The sequence below is a fragment of the Daucus carota genome, chromosome 2 (assembly GCF_001625215.2).
Source record: "Daucus carota subsp. sativus chromosome 2, DH1 v3.0, whole genome shotgun sequence".
NCBI classification, from domain to species: Eukaryota; Viridiplantae; Streptophyta; class Magnoliopsida; order Apiales; family Apiaceae; genus Daucus; species Daucus carota.
The window spans coordinates 42502326-42530018 of NC_030382.2; the positions used below are offsets into that span (position 1 = coordinate 42502326).

Genomic DNA, 27693 nt, shown 5'->3' on the forward strand with positions numbered 1-27693 from the left:
AGTATGTATTATTTAAGCGTTCTGTAGATGTTAAATATTTTTTATTTTTTAAAAAAATATAAATTTATATTTAATTTTCAAAGGCAAATGATTTATTTTTAATTACATAAGTAAAATTGGTGTATAATATTATGAAATAATATAATTTAGAATTCATGTGTAATATTTTAAATCAAAAAAGTGAAAAAGTTTTATTCCTAACTCTGTCAATCTCCACTGTAGTTAAACATTGACAAATGCATATTTTTTGGATTGAAATTCTCTTTTTATTTTTAACAAGTACTCATCAATAGAGATAAAAAAAAAGTTATTTTCATTATATCAAAGTCTGAGAAATTATTTTGATGAGATTATCCACTAATCAATATATTTATATAAAGGAGAAGCGAGGGGCGTGTAGGTGACGCCTCTCACATCGCTCCGTTCTATTTTTCTAATTTTCTGGAATTTTTGGATGAAAAATGTCAAAAATTAGAACTACCTTTTTTAGTTTCAGATATATTAGAAACAAGTTTCAGAATTTTAATCTGATTTTATTTCTAATTATTTAATTATAGGAAAGACAAATTATTTAGGGAATATAATAGCTTGAAAGTTTTAATCTGATTTTGTTTCAGATTATTTAATTATGGGAAATAGTAGCACTCAAGTGTCTATGCACTTATAAATACCCCTATAGATTGTATGGTTTTGGATATCTAAACACAACCTTCTCTCTCAATACCACACTCCTACCTCTCTCTGTTGATAGTTATCTTGCTCGATTCCTAACTCGGAAGTGCCGTTTTTCTGAAACGATATGGTGATAGTTATCTTGCTCGATTCCCAACTCGGAAGTGTCGTTTTTCTACAACGATAAGTGAAGGTTGTTTATACAGTATTACAAAAATAAAGGTTGTTCAAGCAAAGGTAGTTATAGACCACAATATTGGAGTCGACAAATCCAAATACGGGAAAAGAATATAGTCTTCACATGATATTGATGGTTGATATCAATAAATTAACTTTTAGTGATGTATGTTTGTTGGTTATTTTTTTATAATATTTGTTTTGTTCATCGGACATGTTTGTTGTTGTTAATTTTTATATGATTTACTTTGTATACAGGAAAAAATTGTTCATGCATTATCTATTTGCTCTGTTCAAGCAACTTTATTCAAGCAACTTTAAGTGAAGGTTGTTTATACAGTATTAAAAAAGGGTAGTTATAGACCGCTATCTCACAGATTTAAGTTAGATGTTTTTGTGCACAATCAATCCAAAAAAAATTAGAGGAAGGTGACAATGTAAGAACATGATTACTTTTCAGAAAAATAAATAAATAAAATTAAGATTCGTCATGCTTTAAATTGTTAATTACGTGTATGAATTTATTTCCATTTTTTCACCATGAATTATAGTCCAATTTTGTAATTTTATATATTAGTATTGGTATTACATCAAGATTTTTATAATATAAATTTATTTTATCCTACAAATATTAATTTTGAAATATTAATATACCTTTTATAGACAGCCACAAAATTATTTTATTCTACAAAAATTAATATTGAATCATTAATATAATTTTTATAAGTCGCCGCAACGCGCGGCTTCTCAACTAGTTTAAATCTATAATAAAATATGATGTACTTCAAGTTGTATTATTTTTGTATAGAATCCGTGAATTTCAAGAAAATAAAGCGAAATGAAGAAGTCAGGTTGAGCAAGTCCAAAAAACTCGGTCCATTCACTCGTTTTTTATAGCGTTTTTCAATGTATATAAAACATAATTTTATAATTTAAATTTTAAATAAAAATTTAAATATTTACCTGTTGTGGTCTATACCCTCTACAAAAAATTTTAAACTATACAGCGGGTAATATTAAGATAATAGTCAGCAGAAGAGACTAGTGGTTACCATCTCAAAAACTTGATAGGAAGGAAATCAAAAGTATATTACCACCATGATCTGCTGAGAGAGAGAGGTGGCCTAACGAGTTGAACTGAAACTAACAAACTTGATTTATAGTTGTATGCAAACTTGTATGTGTAGGCATGTAGTGCAATTGGGATGCTAATATTAATAAACTGACCAGTGCTAGAATTAAATAAATAATACATACAAGATACACAGACTTATATATATATGGTGTGGGGGAGGGAATGGTTTGGCTTTTTCAACAGCAAGAAAAAGGAAGAGCAGGCAGTGGGAAGGTTGTGTCAAACTTTGCCACCACCTAACTAGCCATTCCCTACGAAATCCAAATACTCTCGTTCGCCTCTTGTGCACCCTTGTTATCTCTTTCCATCCCCTCTCCCAAACCCAACCCCCCCTGGACCATTTGAGCCTTCGAGCATGGCCTGAATATATACTAGGTGGTCCTCTCTCTATGATCTCTCCCTCTCTCTCATCTCTCTCCCCGATCTCTCCCCAGTTACTTAATAACGAGATAAATACACAACACTACTGCAGTAACAGTACCATACCATATGACATACATCCTCTCCAATCCCATTTCTAAAAACTCTGTCTAGTTTCAAAATTTGAAAGGCAAAATTTGACATCAACAGCATGGTACCAAGATGAGTTGCACCTATCTATTGAGAGTTCGATTCCTGTTTCATTTAGTCATTAATTAAAATGCTTTTTACATACAACATATTTATATACTGCATGCTAGTATATATGTCACCACACTACAACTGGACCACTTAGGTACATTACATATATATAAGAGGGTACCACTGCCTGTATGTATATTTAATCATGTGTATGTATGGTAGCTAGGCATCTAGGAAACATCACATGAGTTGCTATCTCCACCCTAGCTACCTCAACACGAGCATTAAGGATATATACTTTTCTTATCTTTTATTTATTTGCATACCATACAAACCGGAGGAAATGTTAAACAAGTTGAATAACCATAAAATATTACTCAATTATATAATTTACAACTAGATTATTATTGACTTTGAAGTCTTCTTCTCGGTATGCCTAAAATTATTGACTGTAGTGTAGGAAAGACAAGAATAAAACCAACACCTGCACTGCCCAAGTAATTACCTAGCCAGTTGTTTACCTTCAATATTAATCTATATAAAATAAAACCTCGTGCTATATACAAATGAGTTAGTAGGTGGCATAATCTTTTTATTTATTATGCTCGTTCTCACGCTAAAACGTATTCTCGTAAATAATCTTACAGGCAATGGCATTGCCTTATGATGATGATGAAGGAAGAAAATGAAAGAAAAGGAATTATGGATACCATACCACCCAGGAAGATGACAGGGACAAGTTCACATGAGCCCAACCAGATAATTAATGGGCCCCCCTATCCCAACCTCAACCCCTACTACTCCTATATACTTATTTCCCTACATATAAAGTCTCTCTCTCTAGAGGGAAGCAAGCATATTTATTGAAGAATTGCTTTAACTTGAGAACCTTCCATGGAGGTATCTAGCACTTTTTCAGAATTTTCCTTGTATAATAATACCCCCAACCCTGTCTCTTATTCTCTCTCTATCTCCATCTCTCTCTCATTTTTTCTCTCTCTGATCCGTAAAGGCTAAAGTTCAAGAAAATGAAGCAGCAGAAGAACTAAACCACCTTGTTTCCTGAGTGATCATTTTCCACGGTGTGTTTTCTTATTTATGTGTTTCTGTAGAGTAGAGTTTATTATATATATATACACACGCGCACGCACATGTGTTGAAAGCACCAATCATAATATTCTCATTTTTTTCTAGCCAAGTATAGTCTCAGATCTTCTTCTTCTTCAATTCCTTGTTAGTTTATGTTCATATAGAGAGTGAGAACCTATATTTTTTTTATAATTGTTGCTAATTCTTTTATGTGTTGGCAGTAGATCGATTAGCTAGTTGCATTATTATACATCAATTGGAGACTCACATGCATAATGATTGAAAGAAGGCAAGAGATCTGGTTTTTCTCAGTTACAAACTAGTGAATCGGAGCTTGTACCGGATAAATTTGTACTGCGATAAAGAAGATTGAGTAGCAGAAGCTGTTTCTAGCTGCGAAACAAGTAAGAACCCTAATCTCTTATACTATATTTTATTTCTTTAATTTTTCTAAAAAATGGCAAGCAAAAGGTTTTCAGATAAACCTCTAATTTTATGGTCTCACACACTCACCGACACTTTTATCTTCACTGAGACTTGAACCCTCGACCTTTGATTTATTTAATTTTTCTTCTAGCTACTGCGTTTACAATATATCATCATCACAGTACACAATTCTCTTGAATCTTTTTACAACTCTAAGGGAGTACTACATAATTGACAAAAATCTCTCCATCAGCTAATTAGGCGGGGAAGGAAGAGGCGAGAATGATGATGATAGATAACAACGGCGGGGAGAACGATGTGGATGAAGTGATAATCGAAGGGAGGAGAAGAGATGGACATGTGATAGTGGAGAAGGAGCATATGTTTGATAAAGTGGTGACTCCAAGCGACGTTGGGAAGCTGAATCGGTTAGTGATCCCCAAACAGCATGCTGAGAAGTACTTTCCTCTCGACTCATCAACAAACGAGAAAGGCCTTCTGTTGAATTTTGAAGATAGGAGCGGGAAGCAGTGGCGGTTCAGATACTCATACTGGAACAGTAGCCAAAGCTATGTGATGACTAAAGGCTGGAGTAGGTTTGTCAAGGAGAAGAAGCTGGATGCCGGTGATGTTGTGTCGTTTCAAAGAGGCATGGGGGAAATTGGGAGAGACCGGTTGTTTATTGACTGGAGACGACGCCCTGATGCCCCCTCTTCCTCCGCCTCTAGCCACTACCACCACCTGCTGGGAACCGGTCTAGTTCCATCAGCTAGTAGCCTGGCTCTGCAGCCTCAGTATTACTCCAGCTTTCAACGCGCTTCGAATGCTCCATGGAGTCCAAGCTTGTTCTTGCAACAGCAACAGCAGCAGCCTTTATCTTCCACCCCTCAGTACTATCCTAATTATCCTCATAATTACCGGGACCAATATTCCTCCCACTTGTTGCTGCCTCCTCCACCAAATGTCACTGGTCATCATAATCCACATTCACATTTTTATCACCCTACTAATTACATGAGTGCCACTCGCAGTACGGCTCATCATCATCCTCTCGTAAGCCCAGCTGGTCCTTGTTCAGGCTCGGTAATTTATTACAACAGGTCTGCACCATTCTCACAAGAGCAGGAGCAACAACACGAAGAAGATGTTGAAATGGCGCAAGCTCAAAGAGCAGGTTGGGGGGAATTTGAACCGAATGTGGTATTCGAGTCAGTGCCAGTAGTACATGGAAAAACTGCACCCAAAAGACTCAGGCTATTCGGAGTGAACATGGAATGTCCAATTAATACCTCCGGTTCTTCCAATTCAGACGATAATATTATTGTTGAATGTGACAACAACATGACAATATTGTCTTCTTCCTCAACCGCCAGTGCGATGAACATTCCCAATATAAGAACATCCCAAGGCCCCTACCCTTATAATTTTTGTTCGTCTGCTCCTCCACAGCCTCTTCCCCCTCTTATGAGCAACCCTTATGATACTTCTTCATCCAATATTCCTTATGTTCAATTAAGTCCTCAGACCGCTACCACCAGTACAACATCTACCCTCCATGACTTGATGAACAAAGGAAAAATGTCCATGTCCTTTGATAGAAATGAAGGACACAGCTGAAATTCAACAATGCCATACTTACTATCGCGGTTCGGTTCAGATTGAAGGTGCACATACAGGTAGCAAACTAATTTATCATACAATTAAAATTTGGTAGAGCATCATCGATATATATAGATTTGTGGCGGGATTATATTTTAATTTGGAAGATTTTACTAGGCATCTATCATATATGACCATCTGAATTATTCGGTTCCTCTTAAATAATGTTTCCCAAGTAACTGATCGTTTCAGCTGCAGGCTTATACTAGTATCATAACCTACTCGATCAACTTATATATAGGTGAAAAATCCCCACATTCCACTTCTTACCTTGATTAAGAAATTTTCTGTACATACATTTTAGTGCTAATTAGATATATAATTTGATCTTATGGATGTATAATGATATGTTGATCATGCCATGTTTTTGAACAATTGTGCCTTATAAGTCTTTTAGCACAATGTTTAAGCTAGCCTTGATGTTTTATGGTTTACTACTATCAATCTATAATTCTATAGTGCTCAGATAGAAAAGCTTTAAAAGTCTTTCTTAATACTACTTAAGAAATTCTTCCAGGGCTTTGATCATTCTCTACGATGATCTGTAGCAAAACTACATTGGCTTAGCAATGGTGGCTTAGGGTTAAAATGATAAATTATCAGAGCTGATATACATGTATCACAGCTTATTAAAGAAAACAAGTAGAGGATATGGTAAGATATAAGCAGACTGAAAATATATACGAGCCGGAAAACTGTTTCGGTGACGACCCTCGGCTTAAACACACGACACATGTGTGTGAATCAATATATAATTCTTACTACTGCTAATGGACTGCACCTTCCTCAAACTAGCTAGCTAGATTCCCCAGTCTCTACTTCATTTCCCTGACGAAAAGAAATAGAGTTTTTTAAATTCACTTTATATTTTTTTTGCCAGATAGGGTGCGGAAAGAGGAGTGTGTGTATATATACATGCCACCACTTTTACTTTGTTATAAATTTAATCTGCTATCCCTATGCGTACTCCATTAATTTGGATCATTAATCTCGCTGCCTAGCCTGAATAGCTATTTGATTATAACGAATTTGATTACCATACAAAAATAGGCAGTCTATAATTACTAAATATGAGTAATGTTTACATTGTACAGACATTTTCTATCTGCTCATGCATTGCAAATTTTAGGACTAGCATTGATAGACGTACAAACGATCTATTGGACGTCATATATTGATTAAAATTCTAACAAATTAAATGAAATAATTACTAGTAATCAATTAACAGATTTATTGTTGTCATAATTTTCTACTTTGTATCGCATGATATCATATATTACAGTACTACTATTTAAGTTTGGTTATTCCGATTCGGAAAGTTAAACCAAACTAAAAATTGTTGGATTTGAAGTCAGGAGTGAGGGTATTAATTGTTTAATAAATTTATTAATAATTATGTATAGAGGATAACTCCTCGACATAAATCCTTCGAACGACCGGCAGGTAAAGGTTTAAAAGTTTATAATTGCTAGTTTTATGATAGACCTGTACAATTTAGTAATAGTAAATGTATTAAAGAGTTCGAAGTGATTCGAATTTATTTCAACAAAAAGGTAATTGGATTAATCGGATCGGCTTAAAATTGCAAGAGTCCCAAACTTTACAGGATATATGTCCATATAATTAGCTACAGCCACGTTTTACATATGTGATGGTGTATTGTACAATTTTATTCCAGATATTGACGGTAGCATCATATATTTAAGCTCCAATCTAACTGAGATGACTCTAAATAATTATCTAGCGCAACAGCGGTCGGGCAAAATCGATCAATGCATTAATAATTGTTGTTCGATATTACTATTGAAACGCCTGACGGAAAAAAGGTTGGACAAAGTCCTTATAATCTACTACTCCTATTAAAAGTGAAGAAAAGGATACATATATTCACCGTATACTCGACTGTTCTTGTTATGTACAATTTTCGTTAAGTTGATCCCTCGACAAGAAGTTTAAAAGATGAAAAAGTTTGTATACTTGCAGAATTACGTCTTTTTTTTTTGCTAAATAGAATTACGACTTTTAACTATAATTACTTAAATTTTCATTTGTTGCGCTTAAACTAGCTACCCTGTGTTGTTGCCATTACTTGAAATAGAGAATTAATCGATCTCCAAATTTACAGGCCAAAAATGGACGTAACCTGCGATCATAAAGTGATGGTTGTGGGATTGACCTTGATCGCTATTGTACTCGGTACTTTCTGTACAGTTAGTTTGTTGTCTTAATTTGACTAAAGATTAAAGTTAGCTGGGATATTGGGGCCATTTGAATTCGTTTCAAAAAAGTTAATTTTTATTTAAATTAAAAAAGTGGAGTAGAAATGACAAATAAATTGATAATTATAAGTTATTAAAATGTTTGAAAAATAAAAAAAAATTGTAAAAAAAGTTAGCATTTTTTACTTACAACTAATTCTAATTTTTACTTTTTTGCACAAACGGGTCAAGAAAGCATAAATAAATAAATAAATAAAACAGTTTCAACTTCCATTGCCCAGACAAGGGCATTATCAGCTTATAACTGGCAATTGATTTCGTTTTCCTTTTTAGGTATAGGAAGATGCACGTTATATTAGTAGAAAAGATGGAAAAAGTAGTAACAATTACTAATTAAATAAAATACATGATCTAAACCTGTTTAAGATAGGATGAAAGCTGTACAACCTTAAATTTCTGTTCACATGGGAAAAGATATTTATGTGTATCATTATTCGCTCAATAAGTTACTAATAAATATAAGATAGATACAGAGCTAGCCGTGATCAGGATTCAGGACTATGCATCTAAAGAGTACTGTAGTATTTGTTATCAGCCGCTATGCTGCAGAACTGATTCAGTACGTTATTCATCTGGTTCTACTCTCCGGATGTGTATATTAATTAAAGAGGTATATGTAAATGTAAATGCATATAATTTTCATGCTTGAAGAATAAAGTTAATTCAGGTCGGAATCTTCAGAGGCTATCTGCCATTATTTCCATTTTCTGTTTTTTTACAAACAATAATTTCATGTTTTCTGTTTTTAATTTTTTTTTAATTATGACCAAATGCTATGTTATTTTTTGAAACTCATTTTATATTTTTATGAACAGAAAATAATTTTTTAGTTACCAAGCAACAACTCCATAAAAATCTGTGATACTTCTTATAACCCAAGTGGTTAGTAAATTGAAAAAATTAGTTATATTGTTTTTTCTTGAATCATTTGAATGATATCTTAAATATACCTGTAAACAATTGTTACTATATCCTAGTCAATTGTATATGTTGTTTTTTGGCACGCTTTTTAAGAATTTTTTAAAGTATAGCTACATTATAAATTTTTTAAAAAAAATTGAATAAAAATTTAATGTTTGATTTTTTTTCAAAAGAATATTATGAAACTGGTGTATAAACAGTAAATGTATACAAATCAACCGGACAGAGAGAGTACCGTATTTCGTAAAACCAATGACTAAAATTATTACTAAAATATATTTGAGCCTCGATCGGGTTTTTTGTGGGGAGCACAAAATTTAGTGTTGATGGTATAGATCTAGTTTGGATATCCACTTACCAAGTGGTCACACGTTGAGTAATAGTAATAGATTACATGAATGATAGCAGAAAGGACCCTACGCATTATATATGAATTTACTACTTATAAAGTAGCATCCAGAATGTATAGTTGTGTAGGCTGGGGCACCAAGCCAGCTGGGGTGAAAATTGAAATCAAATACTACAAATGAACAGTGCTAGTAGTAATGCTGCCTGCGACCACAGTGGTTAAACATAACCGTATCGTAAAAAGACAACACAAGTAGGCAGCAAACTAAATTAAAAGCTAGGTAGCTAGGGCAGTTTCCGCTTCTGTTACTGCACCCTGGGGGTCTGCAATGCATGCAGTGTTAAAAAAGACATGATTTACAGTAATCCTTTTGCTGCGCTTCTGGGCTTTCTGATTAGTGCCCTCCATTCCAGACATCTCTAACGAATTTTTTGGCCTCCATGTAGTTATTTCACTGACACCTGCTTCCTCCGATTTCAACTATTCATTTTATTTTTATTCGATAACCTAAAGGGTGTTGATTTGTTACCATCCCTGTTCCGTCGTTACCTTTGTCTTGTTGCTTTGCTATCTTGTGCACTGTTGTATCACGCTATGATTTTGTAAAGTAACACTGTAGATCTGTGAATTGGCGACCACTAGAAATTTCTTTTGTCAGAGAGGAAATTTATTAAATTCATTTTAATAATAGCGTTTGGAAGTCAAATATTTGAGATTATATTCAAGATAGTTTTGATATTTCAAAGATACCACTCTTTTTTGTGATTTCATACTCTATGAATAATTTTGACCGTTTTTCAAATATCAAATATTTTTTGACCATTAATGATCGAATATAACGCTAGTAACAAAAATATATAATCCGTCGAATTTAAAACTGGTGACCAATTTTCATCTAAAATAATTAGTCGAAAATAAATTTATTTTTGATGGTTAAGTGATGGGGTGAAAAGAAAAGAAAATATATATAAACACAATATTAATGAATATAGTTTCATGTACTAAAATAAAAGAAAAGTGAAGATCAAACTAAACAAGAGTGCACTTTTACAAGTGATTAACTTAGTATAATTGAAATTACATTTGAGTCACTCTGCTTTAACTTTATCTTTATTTGTATTTGATAATTAAGTTTGTATTTATTTTTATGAGCTGTTTTTTATTAGTATTTTGTATAAATATATGATACCTAAATATATTGTTCTTGTACTAATTTATTTTTATTATCTTAGCTAAAAGTGTTGGCTTCTAGTAACATGCTACTAACTTAAAGTGTTAGCCCAGTGGTGGGTTTATCCTCTAAGTTGTAAGGTATATAAGCCTGCATTGTGGAAAAAAAAAGGTGTTGGTCACTTTTTTTGGCCGTTGGCGGTGCTACGTACTCAGTGAAATTTATATATAATTATTTAATTATAAAAATTATTGGACGTAAAGCACATTTGTCTTAAATTCCAATTTACAATTATGATGTTTATAACCAAACATGACGGAAAGGATCAAAATATAGTTTGCTAAATCGTTAAAAAAATGCAAACTGCATGTTTGTGATGAAAAATATCATATATAAAGTGCATCTATCATAAATCAAAGAGTGATTGACATTTTGCATCCCTTATGTTTAGGTGTTTTTTCGATTTGATCTCAAACAATTTTTTTTGGCACTATGCACCCTAAAGTTTGAAAAGCGCTTCGCTTTGCACCCCTTTGACCACTCTCCGTTAATTGACCGTTAAAGTTAACAGATTTTAGGTTTTCACTTTGCACCCCACACTTTTAATTTTTTTTCATGAGTATTATGAAATATATTTTTTCAAAAAAAAAATTATTTTCCCCAAGACTCTTATATTCTACAAGAGTCTTAAAATACGTGTCAATAAACCTTTTCTGTCTGGTACATATATAATCACAGAGGGAGTATATTATAGGTGTCATTATATGTTTACTCAACGAATGAAGTGTGCTATATGTAATGTTAGTTCATTTGGAACATATCAATAAGCATGAGTATCTGTTAGTATCAAAAATTCAAACCCCATAAACAAGTGTAAATTGAAATACGTTAAAACGTGTTCCCCACTAATTGTCTCCACCGATGGTTCTTAAAATGCACACTGTTTTGCCAAGGATATCAACGGAGACACTGAAATAGACGGAAACAATCAAGGAACGGCACCTAATGATTTGATAAATTCCAAAGCAACAGAGGGTACATAATGAAAACAGGATCTTAAATTTTATATTAATTAATTAGAGCATCAACATAAAAATGCGAGTATTAATTCATATATAATACGAGAAGGTTAAGAGGCATTAGACCGAGTGTAGTACGAGTCAACTAAATGATATAATACCAATAACCCGAGATCTACTGCAGAGATTGAAATTTATCAAAAACATCAACCAAAACCCCTAATTTTGCATTGTCTCAAAGCTACCTTTCTCGCTCACAATAAACTCAGTTGTGTTTGCTTTTTCTAATCCTAATAATTGTTTTGTTTATAAGTATTACTTGTGGATTTTCTACTTTTTTTGCTAATTAACAATAGTACTTATAGATTGATAATTGCTCAAAAACATAAAATTAGTTTGAACTAGCTAACATTTGTGGTGAGTGTATGAGGGACTACATTTAAGACTTCACAACATAAAAGAAGTTGTGCAATTAGTCTTATAGTCAAAGTAGATCTACTCTTATAGACATCAAACTGCAGATCGTCAAAATTCTCATGTTCCTTGGCATGCCATGCACTTCTATGTAGAAGCCAGGGATGAGGAATCCTGCTGACTGTTCACTTGTATGTGACACTTAAGGACATTCGATAGTCCCCTACTCCCCTGTATTACCTCAGTTCCTTTCATATCTATTCTTTTATACCAGATTACACTGATCATCATAAAAAGCTATACACATGCACATGTCACAATTGAGTCTCTTTTTATTCGATTCAACAAACAAACTGAAGTACTGGATCTTAATCACTTGTCTAGCAACATAAAAGTACTTGTCACACAATTAACATACACCAGAGAGTTATAGAAATCACACACTCACACACATATATATATATAGTGTATAGACGTGATTAATTTGCAATGAGATCGGTCTCAAAAGTATATTTTTTTGAAAAAAAAAATTTCAAAATACTTATGAAAAAAATTAAAATTGTGGGGTGCAAAGTGAAAACCTGAAATCTGTTAACTTTAACGGTCAATTAACGGAAAGTGGTCAAAGGGGTGCAAAGCGAAACGCTTTTCAAATTTTAGGGTGCATATTGCCAAAAAAAATTGTTTGAGATCAAATCGAAAAAGCGCCTAAACATAAGGGGTGCAAAGTGTCAATCACTCTAAATCAAAAGGGTGGAGATTGCATATAAGTCTTATAAGAAATCACGTACAACTATGTTGAGATCTATGAAAACATTACTGTAGCACATTGAAGTTTCACTGGCTCACATTGTATGTACTTGTGATATACGTACTGGCAATCTGGCATGCCCATCTTTTCATGAGAAAAGGGTACTTAAATCAAAAGGAACCGGAACCTGAAAAGATTGAGCTGTAGAAAGAAGAAAGTCAAGGTGATATGGAAATCTAGTCCACTGTCCTAAATTTGACGCTTGAGAATGATAAACCAGATTTTGCCTAAATTAGCAACTTTCTCATTCCCTCCGGTGAAAGAAAGGAACTTATTAGGGGCCCGATTCGAACTTAAGCATGCATGATTGCAGTTCAAACGCTCGTTACTTGCTAGTATATAAATCAATAGCACCCAACTCGACTCTATATATATCGCAAATTGACAAGAGCTTATTGCACTTTGTAGCCCTACACTTTGACCAATTAGCAAATCAGACCCCACACTTTGAAACGTGACACATTGTAACCCTACACCCTATTTTCTTTTCGGTTTGTAACCCAGGCCCACTATTCCGTTAAAAAACCACGTTACCGTGAAGTGATTAAGGGTTAACAGCTGCAATTTCAGTTTATAACCCCCTATTGTACCCGTATCCATCCGTTATTGATTTCGTATACCTAATCTGAAACCCGTATCCGATCCGAAACGTTTCGTGTATTTTTCGTGTACTTTTCGTGTATATTATATATAAAAATATTAATATAATTTTAATCAATAAATAGTTTTAATATATATTTTCCTATATAATTTTATTAAATATGAATGATATATTTATGCTTGCATACAATTCTCTACAAATTTGTTAACGAATCTCTAATATATATTTACATATATATATATATGCACGATTATTTATAGGAAAATGCTAGAGATCCCAAAAAATTGTCCCAAATAATTTTCCCAAATGATGTGTCCAAATCTGATTGGCTGAATTCACTCCCATAATAATGAGACCCTCCTGTAGATTCATCAATCACCCAATCATAACTAGCCACTTGTTTGCCACATCATTTGGTAAAGATTTTTGGGAATTTTTTTTGGGGTCTCTAGCATTGCCCTTATTTATATAATATATTATAACATATATATAATAAAAATTCTGTACAAATATTTCGTGTACCCAAAATGAAACCCATATCCGACACGAAATCTATCGTGTAATTTCGTGTTCGTGTACTTTCGTGTTTCATGTATTAAAAATCAAAACTCATATCCATTTTTTTCGTGTCGTTTCGTTTCGTGTTAGCGTGTTACGTGTTAAATTATCAGGCCTACATCAAGTACAGGGGTAATAGGGGTTATAAACTGAAATTGCAGCTGTTAACCCCTTAATCATTTAATGGTAATGTGGTTTTTTAACGGAATAGTGAGCCCGGGTTACAAACCCAAAGGAAAATAAAGTGTAGGGTTACAATGTGTCACGTTTCAAAGTGTGGGGTCTGATTTGCTAATGGCCAAAATGTAGGGTTACAAAGTGCAATAAGCTCAATTGACAATAAACTACTCAACAATTTGGTGCGATTTGAAACTAAAATTTTCGGATATATATCGAAATAGCTGTGTGATTTCTAACATGAGAACCAAAATCTATTCATACATGCGGTTCACTTATGTATCAAAACCATTCTACATTCTAGCGCTACCAGTAGCTAGTACAGATTACTAGTACTTGAACTTAAGTTCACAATAGCAAGAATTATGCAAAGGTCTCGAAATGGAATTTCTAAATTGCTGGTCTTTTATCAATTGGAAAAATCAAATTGGTCCCGAAAAGATTTCAGAATAACATGTGTCATAATCTAATTGGTGATTAAAATAATAAATGAGATTGATCACATCCATCGCACTTATTAAAATCTTGAAAAATGCTTGATACCACAATACGCGTTTTCAAATATTTTTATCAAATCTACTTGGCAATATATGATTTGTTCTACTCACACTAATTATAATAGGACCTCCTTTATGCACATAAATCACCCAACTAAAATTAATAATTTGTCTGTCATTTCATTTGGAGAAAAAATTTGGAAACAGATTTGACATATGTAGCATTACTCTAAAATCCTTCATTCCGGAAGTGTTGTCCTGCACTTTCTTCGGGAACCGATTTGGATACCTTGCTACTCGCAGCATAATAATGTGAAATCCCCAACTATTGTTGTTAACTAGAGGCATATATAAATTAAAAGTCAAGACAAAAGAGCATTGATAAAATCTTAATAACTACTAAACACTATCCGGATAGAATCACAGGTAGCTGGCCAGTTTCTTTTGGTCTCGACTTGAGGACCAGGGACCAGGTCTAACAGACTAACGTATCGTTTATTGTTATTACATGAAAACAACTATTCTATACGTGTGTGTCATATATTTATTAATATGCATATATATTATTATTATTACGTACGGTTTGCTTAATTGGTGGTTTCATTCGATTTATAATCAGGCAGACTCTAGACATCAAGTCGAAATTAATTAATTTAATTAAGGTATTGTTTGATAGCTAGCAAGATTTAGTAAAACTTAAACTAGGATATAATTATAAGTACATTGAGTGTAATTGTACTGCAGCTCTGCAGAAAGGGCATTGAGGAATTTGAAGTAGATTATAGCTTAGCTTCGCATGGGCAATAAATGATAAATTGATGATGAAATTAAGTAGAAAGCAGGTGTGCATTAATCTTTCATCCGAATTAGGTCACCAACAGATCCATGATGAATTGAGAACATAAACTTTATTACTCGTCCTATTTGCTAGTACTCCTATACATAAAAGAGGCCTGAGAGGCATGCCATATTGTACTCTCTCATACCTATGCATAAAATAGGGCTGAAAGGCATGCCAGCTTTGTACTTTGCTTTCCCATCCAGGTGTATAAAAGTGAGAATCCAAAACACATTTGCCCCACTCATCGATCCCCTACTACTTACATGCTCATTAACTGTTAAGTCGGCAGGACCTCTCTTATTATTATGCACAAGATCTTCTGAGCATAATCCCTAAACTACGTCAACTTTACGAGACTCTAGTCAAAGTCAGTTTATAAAACCCTAATTTTTATAGAATTATAGTTTAGGACATCACATAGCTAATTTCTCGGGATACTCGGGTTTCGGACTCGTAAATAAGAACGTGCTCTTTTTTCTGCGGAAGACAGAAACCAAAATTGACTTTAAACCTTATCAATAAACATGCCTACCACGCATCTCTCTCTCTCTAATCTTTATAGAGGGGACACCCATCTAGAAATGCTATATATATAATTATGCTACGCATAGAGAGTTACGGGCTAGCTATAGCTAGTTAGGTGATAGATCAATATCTTTCATCTTTACGGCTGTTGCTTTGGTGGAGTACGCCCCACTTAATGATGAGTAACTATCCCCTAGTACCATCTCACCATTTGGGGCTCTTATCTCTCTGCTCTGCCACTCATATTTCTTGTTATAACTGCGCCCCTACACATAATTTCTTTCTGGGATCTGCAGCCACCCTCTGCACTGTCGCTGTTGAGGAAGGACCCCTCTCTCTTTTCCATTTATTTATCATCAATCCTTTCTTCCTCGTCGTTCTTTACTCATATATACAAGCTGGAAATTACTCAATCTATTAAGCCATTAGTACTCTTGGGATGAGGAGATGGGATACTTTCAAATTTATTTATCATTTTATATTGGATATACAAGCTGGAAATTACTCAATCTATTAAGCCATTATCAAATTTTGTTTGCATCACTAAAATATATATATATATATATATATATATATATATATATATATATATTATGTTGAATTATGAGTCCAATAACATATATAAATTATAAAAAAAAACCCGAAAATATTACATTTTTTCGAGCTTTAACGAGCCGAACTCGAGCCGAACGAGCTCGAGCCGAGCTCGAGCCGAACATACTAAAAGCTCGGCTCGAGCTCGTTTACTTAACGAACAATTTTTTGTGTTCGAGCTCGAGCTCGTTAACTTAACGAGCCGAGCCGAACGAGCTCTTAACGAGCCGAGCTCGAGCTTGTTCGCGAACAGCTCGGTTCGTTAAACAGCCCTAGATATACGTGCTTTTTAGGGTTCCCAAGGACCCACTTTCGTGATATGTTGTCTATGAGTACGGTTATTGTCTTATAAACTGATATGTATAGTAGGAGAACCGAAACCAAAATATATGACTAAACCTAGCCAATGGCCACACGGAGTCACGGATCATCTCCGACAGACTTTTTACACGAGGTCTTAAATTCAAAATTAAAGAATAAACCTAGTCAATCAATTATTTTTTATGACGGAAAAAATATGAAAAAATTGGTTTTGAAAAATATTATTTATCTTATATTAGTTGCATTTTTATTTTAAAGTAGAGGATATTAGAGTTCAAAAGTTTTCATCTATTATGTCTTATATATATGTGCATATTATTTAATTTCATGTTTATTTTGGAGTAGAAGACTTCTTTCATTTATTTATATTTTTTATTTGATTTTTGAAATAATACATATAAAATCGTAATGATGGAGTTTTGTTTTGGAATACATTACTAATTTTTTTTTATTTAAAAATGTTTAATGATGTAATAGAGATAATCATATAAAAAGGGTTTTTAATGTTGGATTTTTTTAATTTTAAAATAAAATTAATATAAAAATAACAAAAAACATAATCAAATTCTAATACCACTTTACAGTATATATAATACAAACTGCAATATGTCCATGGGTTGAGTTTAAAATTTGAGATGGTGTTTTATCGTTCACCAAACTTGTTTCTGTTACTGAGACAAGTGGTGCCCGAGGTCCAGGCCCAACCTGGAATCCCAAATTAAGTATACTGAGCGGGTATTGATATTTTAAGGTTGCACGCCTGTGGTATTGGGCCTCCAAAATAGAAAAGCGTCAAACCTAACAAGAAAATTCTGAGATGAGCCTCTAGGCCCTCTACGTGGCTTTGCGGTCCGCTTTTGCTGTGCCTGCTTGGCCCATGTCTCATGTAATACAATCTTACAAATTTATTGAGTTGGGTGGATAACCCATAATGTACGTCCAACCCAACCCGGCCAACAGCCTGCCGGAGGATGTGGTACTATAAAAAAAATATCGAGGAATGCAAGGAGAAGTAACGTGGTATTGTTTATTATTATGCAGCATGTGAGCCTTACAAGTTACAGGTTACAGCAATACCTCGACATATTATTATAGTTATTACTAGCAGCTAGTCATCGTTTCGGATACACCTGAGGTGACTACATAATATACAAGCAAGCATTCGTATACTAGAGAAATATTACATGATAGAACAAGTGGCATTGACATTGTCATCATTGAACATGTTGCTAACTTTATCGTCGCCTCGGTGAGTGACAGGAATGGAACCGTGCTTATCACCGTGGATATCGTTGTAGCCATGCCTCCAGTAATTGTAACTCTCTTTGAATTCACTTGTTGTGTCTTTAAAATAGTTATAGGTGGTTGTGAAGTACAATGGTGGATTTGTAGGCCAGAACTCAGCCCTCTTCCCTGCCCTCCTCACGGCTTTCAGCACCTTGTTCCGATCCACGTATCCGATTACTGTTACCTTCTCCATCTCTAGTTCAACTTGCACAGAATCCACTCCTTTGTGTGCCACATTCATTTAATCATATCAGATTCGCATATTACAAACAAAGGATAACTGACGCGTAAGGTAAGAGGAAACACTAGCTTAATCTAATGTGCTTAACCAAAAAAACACCAGCTATAAGATTCGCATGTAATACTGTTCATGATCAGCACCTTACAACACAAATATAGAAACCCCTTGTTTATAAAGGTAGACTTTTGGATGTGACATATAAGTCTAGTTTTGGGTCCCGTGAGCACAGATTCTCTATTCTCTAAACTGCATGACTCCAGCTAGCAGGGTATGTTGTTTAAAAACAAAGAGCTTTTAGTCCTGATGTATTGCCCTCTTGTAAAAAAAGGTCGAGGTTACAAAGATTGTTGAAAACAAAATGAGTGTCGATTTGTAAGATTTACGATCTGTCCTTATGATCTACCTTCTAATATATTTAAAAAAATGACTTCCAGAGAGAAGGAATATCAATGTTTAGCTCTTCTGCTGATATCTGGAGAGATTGGAAAATAGCCCAATAAATATGTTGATGCTAACTCAGGAAAGAAGATCAGAGGAATTTTTATTTAGTTAAATCTGTGTGTGTGACTAGCTACTAGATAATGCAATACAACTGACTGGTCACATTCTTAATTACAGAGTATCTACTGATAAACAATATTGTAAAATATACTGGTAAGAATCATATTCTCCATGCACCGTGGAATAAAATAGTAATAAGAACAGTATTTATACCTTTAAGCTTGTAGATTGCATTTGAAACAACTCTCTCGCATCCGGTGCAGCACATCCTCACTTTAAGCTCTACAGTCTGTAAAGGGATACAAAAATGTTAAAGTAGGGAAGAAAGATGCTCACGAGCGAATTCAGTATAATTAAAAAACACGGTTTTTCCAAGTACAAAACACGGTTTTATTTTTTTAGAAAGTTATACTTTCTACTCTAAACTAAACATAATCCCAGAATATATATCCCTGGAGTATGATCTTCCTTATACAAGATAAGGTGTGTTCATGGCTCTCGTGAAACTTTACCCCTGATTATGGCCTTGTCACAAGTGTTCCCCCTAACCTTACTAGTTACTGGCTAAGCTACCCCGTTAAGATATTACTAATGGTGATCGTGCATGTTGTTAATATGTATAGATAATCTGTACTTTCTAAGTATTAGGTCCGAACTTTGAGGGGGGAAAATCGACACATAAATATTCAACAGAACTTGTCCTGAGTAACTGACATAAGAAATCTCTCCTGATATATATAATATGTCCTTGAAAATTAAATTTTAGAAACTTTGATAACTGAATGATGAACTGTGAGATGAACTGCATAACTGAGCCTGCATGAACACTACAGAGGTTATGACATTAATAATTTTGATAATACAACAGATACAGATCAGCAGACAAGTAAAAGTAGCAGTCAGCAGACAAATGAAGGTGCAACATGTCAGCAGACAAATGAGTAAAGAGTTAGGACCCTCCAGAATCAGTTTGTTATAGAAGGTTAGTTAGTTGTTAGAACAGTGTGGTGGCAAAGTGCATCAAGCTGGTGCATATATAAGCTTTGTAAAACAGTTCTGACTTTATGTACTAATAACATTTAGGATGAAGAATATTCATGTGGTTAACAAACTGTTGCGTATCAGGTTTTAAGTGACAGGGCATATAGAAGTTCATCCTTTTAAGTGCTAGCTTTTCAAAATTTCAGAAGTTGCTCCTTATTTTAGCAAAATAAAATAAATCTTGAATAGCAGCATACCACAATATGAAACATCGGCTCATTCAGGCACATGATAGCACAACTCATATATATAGTGAATGTTAAGTTTTGATTATCGCAGATGTAACGAACTATATACTTGTGTTAAAACGATTGATCTAAAAAGTCTTGAGCATGTGCAATATGATCTACACGTATAAGACTTATAAAGGTGATTTTCGGTCCCAAAAAATGCAATAAAAATGTTTTTTGCACCCTCAAAGAATTTGCTTTATGTGGTCGATTTGGAATTTCATGAACGCGGAATGATGGTTTTCTATCTAACTTCTTTGTCGTGGCACATATTATAAAACACGAAAACTAGTTCACAAGCTAGCTACTAGATCAATAGATATATATACCAGCTATATGCATGCATGGGATCCTATCAACCAATATATCTTAATCAGAAAAATATATATGAGAGTGAAACCTGCAACGAAAGTGGGCGAGGCTTAGGCATGTTGTTGATGTTGATGACTCCTGTATTGTTCTGTTGTAGATAGCAATCAGATGGCAGAAATGTAGTAAGAAGGCTTGTCAGGTGGTGCTGAATTTAAAGGAGTGAGCTGAGGGGGAAAGATAAGGACGAGCCCATCTCCAAAAGATATTCCTCAGACCAAGTTAAAGGCATCTCAGATCATTTCAATCTCTACCTTTGGAGTAATATCTACAATATTCCAAACATTGTGAAGCATATATACTTGTTTAGTTTCTTGTGTGTTAGTGCATAGACAGCAACGTGGATCATCATCATCATATCAGATCATATTATACAACAACTGTATATTATTCAATTTACCGAACAAATAAAACTCGAATCTTAGAGACGAAGAATAGCATCTTAACCCTGACATGAAACTAGGGGCTCATGTACTATATATATCACGGTAGCCAATAACTTCTTTACTGAAACCACAGAGAATATCAGGCATCATGTGGGAAAAGGATAGGCTAATTAAGTATATATACAGAAGTGGGTTAAATTTTTATGCAGAGGAAAAGATTACATATTATTCGAGATATTCTTTCCCCACTTTCTTCAAAAATAATCCTGTGAGAAAGAATCACGCTGTAAACATTGTCGACTGCTTCTAAGAACATGAACATTGTTAAACATTTAAGGTCCCAGATAACTTACAAGAATATGATGCATCATTGATTTATAATTGCGCTGAGGAAGCATATAAAAATTGATGGCCGATGACGATTGGAGTTCAGATCTTCAGAGAGTTCCTCAGAGTCGGTTGTCAATCAAGTCCAAAGTAGTTGTAACCTGGTCAAAGTGGAGGTTGGCCGAACATGATTTTCAGAGGACAATCAGGATCATATCCCGAACTTTTATTGCATGTGAAAGATGTAAAAGAATCATCAGAATTGAACTTTAAAATAGTTGGCAAATCTTACATTTGATCTGTCATGTCTCTAGAAAGATGAAGCATCAGTAAGTTCTACCAATTTCCTGATCCCGGCATCAGTAAGACAGTAAGTTCTACCAATTTATTGATCCCAAGCTCTGCTGATTAATATTGTGCAGATCTGAAGTCTCTTTTAGTTGATCATTGTTCGTGGAGTGGAAACAGATATTTCTTTCCAGCGATACTGGAACCCACGAATGAAATTTTCTCAACAGGAAGAAATTTGACGAATGGTGCGGATAAAAATTCTGCCGAAAGAAAATGTTACACAGCATACTTTAAAGCATAAGAGCATCAGAACTATGTTCGGATCACTGAGGTGGTACATACCATCCATACTAATAACAGCATGGCGCACCCAGGCCTTTTCTTTTGACATAACATCCAGACTAACAACAGGATGGTGCACCCAGACCATTTCTTTTGACAAATGAAAATATGCGTTGCAATTATACTGTAATTCCCCCACAACTTTTGCTTCAGGTAAGTTTGAAAGTATAAGATCCATATCTTAAGATTTTGGAAACATCACTTAATCTTCAAGTTCAGAATCACAACAAAAAGTATTCTGAAATGCAGCAAACACGTAGAATAACTGCTGAACAAGCTCATAAACTTGTAATATAGAATACAGTACATAATAATGATGAGATTGGACCAAAAGCTCTCAGCCAAATATGCCAAAAGATCAACTGCAATACATGGCCTAAATGTCTATGTTAACATGTTCAAGCACACCAATAGATATATACCTAAAAGTTCTCTTGCAAAATCGTAGACAACTACACTGGCTTGCTAACCTCGTGCTTAATAGAAATCATGAACATTGATACTTTTCACCTCTGAAACATCCTTGCTAATTCAATTCATTCTAAAGAAACCCGCTTATAAAATATATAATATACATAAACAGAAAATTTCAGTAAAAAGACACAGGATCCAAAAAATATCTAAGAATCTCCAGGAACATCCAAGAGAGAAGCAAAAAATCAAACCGACTTGAATATTCAATCATTTCCACACCCAAGACCATTCCAGACTAGTAACCTAAAGAAACAAATCAGAGCATGTAAATCTCCTCCCTGAAGCAAAGTATCTGTAAACAATGGTTTCTGGTATAGATATACCAGAAAAACTAATCATGCAACAAACAGCAAGCTTTAACAAAAGTACAAAACTATCAAGAGGCAGCGCAATAATTTTGTTGATGTACCCCTTAAGAGAATAGCACTGTTGTGAAAGCATCCTAAAATCCGACACAACACTATCATAACATAACCTTCCATATGATCCACGAACAAGTGCAACTGAAATAAGCACAGAATCTTATCCCAAGGTCCAGGACATCTCTATATAGATCATAACAAGTAGCCTATATGGTACAAACTTAAAGGCAGATAACAAATAAGAGAGAAAAATAACCTGTCATGCAGTCATGCACCATGAAGGGCCATAATTCACAATAGCACTCCACACTGCTATGTTGACCAATTAAACTTCGTTGGCCTCGCAAAAGACAAGGACCTTTATTGAGAAAATTTAGTGTACAAAACTGTTCTTGTGTGTGGTTGCAGGAACGCTATAGTTGGAGTACCTTGATCAGTATCTTATACTTTCCCTAGTGAGGATGAAGCCCATAGCATGCCCGTTTCAGTCAAACTTTGAAGATATCCTGGTGGACACCAAATCTGTTTGGACAGCAAGAGTGCTAAACATTTGGTCTTCCAAAATAAATTGGTGACAGTGATCTCCCTTATATGGACCTTGCAGATATTCTGAACTTTTCCAAGATTCCATGAACTAAACAATGTCAAGGGGTAAGTAATGAAAAAAGTCACCTAGGCACAATCTGGCACTTGGTCTTCCTGGATTACTTATGTTCAAAGGTGTAGCTGAACACAACAAGGCAACAAGAGAAGTTCAAGGAGTTTCTCAGGCCAAAAGAATCGTGATAGTTGCTTCTCCTCTGAAGTCCTGGGATGAAAAAAGTTATGATGATTATCAAAGAGTAATGAATAGCCACCAATATGTCATTCCTGTATTTTAGATTTTAGTGTTTTGTATACCTTCTTTTTGTATGTAAGCCAAAATCAGAAAATATTTTGTGCATACATCAGACATGTCTAATATATATGTTTAGTTATCAAATCATAATTATCTAAAGTGCTTGTTAGTCATAATATAAAATAGTAAATTAACAATAAGTGAAGGCCTGTTTTTACCTGTAAATTCTACAAAACAAACACTCAGATAATCTTGGCATATCACTCCAGAAGTTGCTTTCAGCTTTGTCAATAAAGAAAGTAAGTGGGTCCTTGCAGTAGCCCCTTGCACTTATATCCATTTACCACCAGTAATAGACATAAAAGCAATCTTAAAGAAAGAGAGCTTGGTTTACAGGATGTTTGATTGCGGTTATGTTTACTTAGCATATGAAGCCATTGCTAGAGTTATGCCTTGTGCTCTTAGCCCTGGCTTAGTTAAGTCTCATGATGATTCCTTCATTGCCTCTAAGCTGTAGTCACTTACAATCATGGTGATTGTGTCCTCCCTGCCAAACATTAGTTCATGTCTTTAGAACACGTAGATTGTTTCTAAATTGTGAGCTAGTACTTAGTATAATGCATCATTGTCCATGCTCATACTTCATAGTTGCGTTTCACTTCAAAAAAGGTACCGGATATAGTTAGATAGTAAAAGAAGCTACAAGCAAGGGAAATAGTCCACTTTGCAACACGCTTACCTAGACTGGTGTGGTAGTTGGTCTTTAAAAGCATTGCCCTGAACAACTAAATTGTGAGCAAATTTTTTTGCTGTGAGCCTGAGTTAAGATGATATTATGATTTTAATATATTATATATCTTAATTCCTAAAGCATTGTTTCCACCCTTAATGGTACAACTCAGTCCAAATTCTAGAATGATTTCTAACATAAATAGTACAAACTCTGTGGCGGGGCATGCTAGTTAGTAGGCACAATACTCACAGATGATGCAAGACCCAGGATGTTAAAAGTTTTGTTCTGCATGCAAGGGGCGCCCATATCAAGATTAAAATTTCACAAAAACCCTATGTATAATACAATTATATGAATAGGCATGTAGAAGAACCAAGATAAATGTTTCAAACCAGAAAACAAATTCTTTTTGTTTTTACTCATGGTCTTAGAAGCCAATTAAGCCATGTAGAAAGTCAAACTAAGTCTCTGTATTTTGTCAATATTTGTATAGAAAAGTAGCTAACATGTATCTTCTCTGCTTAGTCAATGGAGAAGTTAGACAGTATCAACAAGCAAGAGCAATAAAAGATCTGTTACTCCATCCGTGCCCTTAAAGAAGGTCAAACCAAGATTCATTGAAAATGAAAGAACCAAAGTGTTACTTGTTATCAAATTTCTCCTTACTTCACTTATTCCTAGTTCTGTACCTATTGTATAACTCGAAGAGCTCTTCAGTCCTGGACTCCTGACTACCAGGCAGCCTTTAGAGACCTATGATAATATTAGCTCTAATGTCCTTTTGCAAATTTATTTGCATCCTTGTAATGGTAACATAATGTAAAACAAAGAGGACGATCTTTAACAAACAATTGCAATACTTAGATTTAGTTGCATCTGCAAGACTAGTTATGATACAACACATAGCACTATAAATTAGTCAAGAAAACAAGCACAAATCAAATTTTATCCGAGCATTCACATTACAACAGGCATAACAATTCAATTTAAAACTATAATAATTAAAATAACAATACCAGAAGACATGAAGTAGAAACTTAACATTTGATGCTCATTAAATAAGCAGGAGATTATATCCGATCCACAATACAGAATACAGGCCAGTAGGGTACTGCATAGTCAGGACACAAGTAAATTTCCAAATACGTGGGCATGTCAAGGGAATGACCATTTGGGATTAAATACCTATGCAATGCCACATAACACATATCACTGGGAGTATATATACTCAATAGACCGCATATTCTATAGACACATGTGACACAAATCAAATAACTAACCTTAAATCTCCAGGACACATAGAAGCATTGAAGCACCAAATGAAGTAGCTGAAAAGAAAAATAACCTTTCTGATCCTCAAAGCAGCCTTGCATGACACTGACAAACTAGACAGCCTTGGGATGCTGAACTGTACTGTGACTCTGTGACTGTGAGGCCCAAGAAATGACTGTCATCTTTCAACAAGGCTGTTTTCTTGAAGACTATGGCACACAATAAAATCCTAAACAAAGATACATAATCAGGATGATTATTTTACACTAATTGCAACTGAATATGTTAAGTCACTAAACTCTGTCTGGTGCAGTAATACTGTTTAACAGATTCAGAGACCGTGGGACAATATGCTTGTGGCTGTTTATCTTCAGAATATCTTGCATCACGTATAATAAGCAGTGTTGTATAAAGCGGGAATCGGTCTTAATCGGAGAAGTCACGGAACAAGGATTAATCGGGGATTTATTGAATTAATCGGAGATTAATCGGATTGATCGGTGATTAATCGAAGATTTAATCAGTTCGGCGAGCTACGGAATAGGGATTAATCGCGATTAATCAGCGACTTTTACAACAGAGATAATAAGCTGAACACGGAAATAAGCCATAAATAAATGTTCCGAGTGAAGTCATTGAATTCAGTCCACAAAATAATGCAACAAAAAACCAAGTGCAGCAGATATAACATCAACAACGAAATTATAACAGGTTACGCTATAATCCACTCCGACAAGAATCATATTGGCGTAAGGCAGAGCAAATGGAAAAACTAATCATATTGTGCAACTGATTGCAAATGACTGTGCTAACTAGGGTTGGAGACTAGTAACAGATAAATCACAACCTGTTATGTCGATAGTTCTGATCCAAAAGAGGAGCCATTCTCCATCCTTGTGGTTTGGACATGTAATGTGGCATCAGAAGTTATATGTACAATCCAAATGAAACATCTACAAACAAGATACACTAACAATTGTTATCCAGGCCATATGAACTCCACGAGTCCTCTGTTCCTTTTATATGAGCAATGAAAAACACGGTAGTTAAAAATCAATTTAGTGAGCCATGCTGGGAAAAGGCAGCTATAAGTTATTTTTCATTGCTCATATAAAAGGAACAGAGGACTCGTGGAGTTCATATTGCCTGGATAACAATTGTTAGCACATGGATTTTTGAAGCTAATATGTTCTTGAAATAAATGATGCTTTCCTGATTGCATAAGCAATGATGCTTTCCTGATTGCTGAACTACAAAACAACCTCCCGGATTATCAAAATCAATGATGAATTATGTTGACATTCTAAACAGCCTTAAAATGTTCAACTGCATTGTGAGGGACAAAAAAGCACCTCCATCTTTCAAGAATGAAATCCTGAATGAGGATACAGAAGCAAGATAAATATTTTTCACTAATTGCAACAAACAGAAGATAGCAAATTACAAGATTCTACTCAGATGCAGTGATGTTGTATTACAGGACAATACAATCATTGACGTTATCACGCTGAATACAGTAACACTAAAGTCAATATGCAACATAGTAGTAATAAATAAAAATCCAAGTGCAGGCCTGTGGCAGATATAACATCAACGAGTATGGCAAATCTGACACGTTGTGCAAGACATCACTTCAACAAGAGCAGCATCAATATACTCCTAAGATACAGCAACTAGATAAACTCATACAGTACTAATACACAATTGACTTAAGTTTCCATTAAAAACCATACCATAGTAACTCACAACCTGCTACATCGGCATTCCTTATCCCTAAGAGGAGCTGTTCTTCATTCCCAGTGATGGTCTACAGTATGGCATCAGCACTTTTACAAGTTTCACCAATTCTACAAGAGTACAACGTGCAATACCAGTTAAATTATACATACATTATGGTAAAACTTATCCCGACATAATTTCATAAACAACATACAATAGCAAATTCCGTATGCAAATTCTTTCCACCACAAAGCAGTAACAACTTATGCACCCAAAAAATAAAAATAAAAAGGCCTCCAAAAAATCAAACTAACAAAGTTCAATTCTATTCCACTAAAGAACCTAACTAAAAATAGATCGATTAAAGTTAGCAAAAAAAAAAATAAATAAATAAATAAATAAATAAATATATAAATAGATCGATTATGTCTCAAAACAGGACAATGTACTTGAGCAATGTAATTAAAAGTAACAAAAACGAAC

General features: G+C 34.4%; 2 protein-coding genes across 5 annotated transcripts; one reads left to right on the forward strand and one right to left on the reverse strand.

Moving 5' to 3' along the window:
* The first annotated feature begins 2980 nt into the window (after positions 1-2980).
* On the forward strand, positions 2981-7993 carry LOC108206511 (B3 domain-containing protein Os03g0120900). 3 transcript variants are annotated; one of them, XR_010288926.1, is made up of 4 exons: positions 2981-3627; positions 3856-4038; positions 4314-5736; positions 7845-7993. XR_010288926.1 is itself a non-coding variant. In XM_017376834.2 (4 exons), exon 4 carries the CDS (start codon positions 4343-4345, stop codon positions 5675-5677), a length of 1335 nt encoding a protein of 444 aa, XP_017232323.1. In that variant the 5' UTR covers positions 2982-3445; positions 3558-3627; positions 3856-4038; positions 4314-4342; the 3' UTR covers positions 5678-5851. The 3 variants fall into 3 exon arrangements, 2 of the variants coding, with proteins under 2 accessions (XP_017232323.1, XP_017232324.1); XM_017376834.2 differs by lacking the exon at positions 7845-7993 and having other exon boundaries at positions 2982-3445; positions 3558-3627; positions 4314-5851; XM_017376835.2 differs by lacking the exon at positions 7845-7993 and having other exon boundaries at positions 2982-3445; positions 3558-3627; positions 3859-4038; positions 4314-5851.
* A 9805-nt stretch (positions 7994-17798) lies between these two features.
* On the reverse strand, positions 17799-23863 carry LOC108206143 (heavy metal-associated isoprenylated plant protein 30). 2 transcript variants are annotated; one of them, XM_064087629.1, is made up of 7 exons: positions 23705-23863; positions 21813-23456; positions 21472-21730; positions 21206-21340; positions 20498-20734; positions 19040-19115; positions 17799-18306 (listed from the first exon to the last, which is right to left on the reverse strand). In XM_064087629.1, the coding sequence occupies exons 5-7, from the start codon at positions 20525-20527 to the stop codon at positions 17978-17980; spliced, it is 435 nt and encodes a 144-aa protein (XP_063943699.1). In that variant the 5' UTR covers positions 20528-20734; positions 21206-21340; positions 21472-21730; positions 21813-23456; positions 23705-23863; the 3' UTR covers positions 17799-17977. The 2 variants fall into 2 exon arrangements, with proteins under 2 accessions (XP_063943699.1, XP_017231832.1); XM_017376343.2 differs by lacking the exon at positions 23705-23863 and having other exon boundaries at positions 21813-22050; positions 22905-22919.
* Between the last annotated feature and the right edge of the window lie 3830 nt (positions 23864-27693).

What these genes read in the sequence shown, in the direction of transcription:
- LOC108206511 (XM_017376834.2), top strand. Translation starts at nt 4,343, where the DNA reads ATGATGATGATAGATAACAACGGCGGGGAGAACGATGTGGATGAAGTG.
- LOC108206143 (XM_064087629.1), bottom strand. Translation starts at nt 20,527, where the DNA reads ATGCCTAAGCCTCGCCCACTTTCGTTGCAG. An exon ending in CTCGCCCACTTTCGTTGCAG is followed by an intron (nt 19,116 to 20,497) that starts GTTTCACTCTCA and finishes ATCCCTTTACAG; the next exon opens with ACTGTAGAGCTTAAAGTGAG. An exon ending in TGCAATCTACAAGCTTAAAG is followed by an intron (nt 18,307 to 19,039) that starts GTATAAATACTG and finishes TGGCACACAAAG; the next exon opens with GAGTGGATTCTGTGCAAGTT.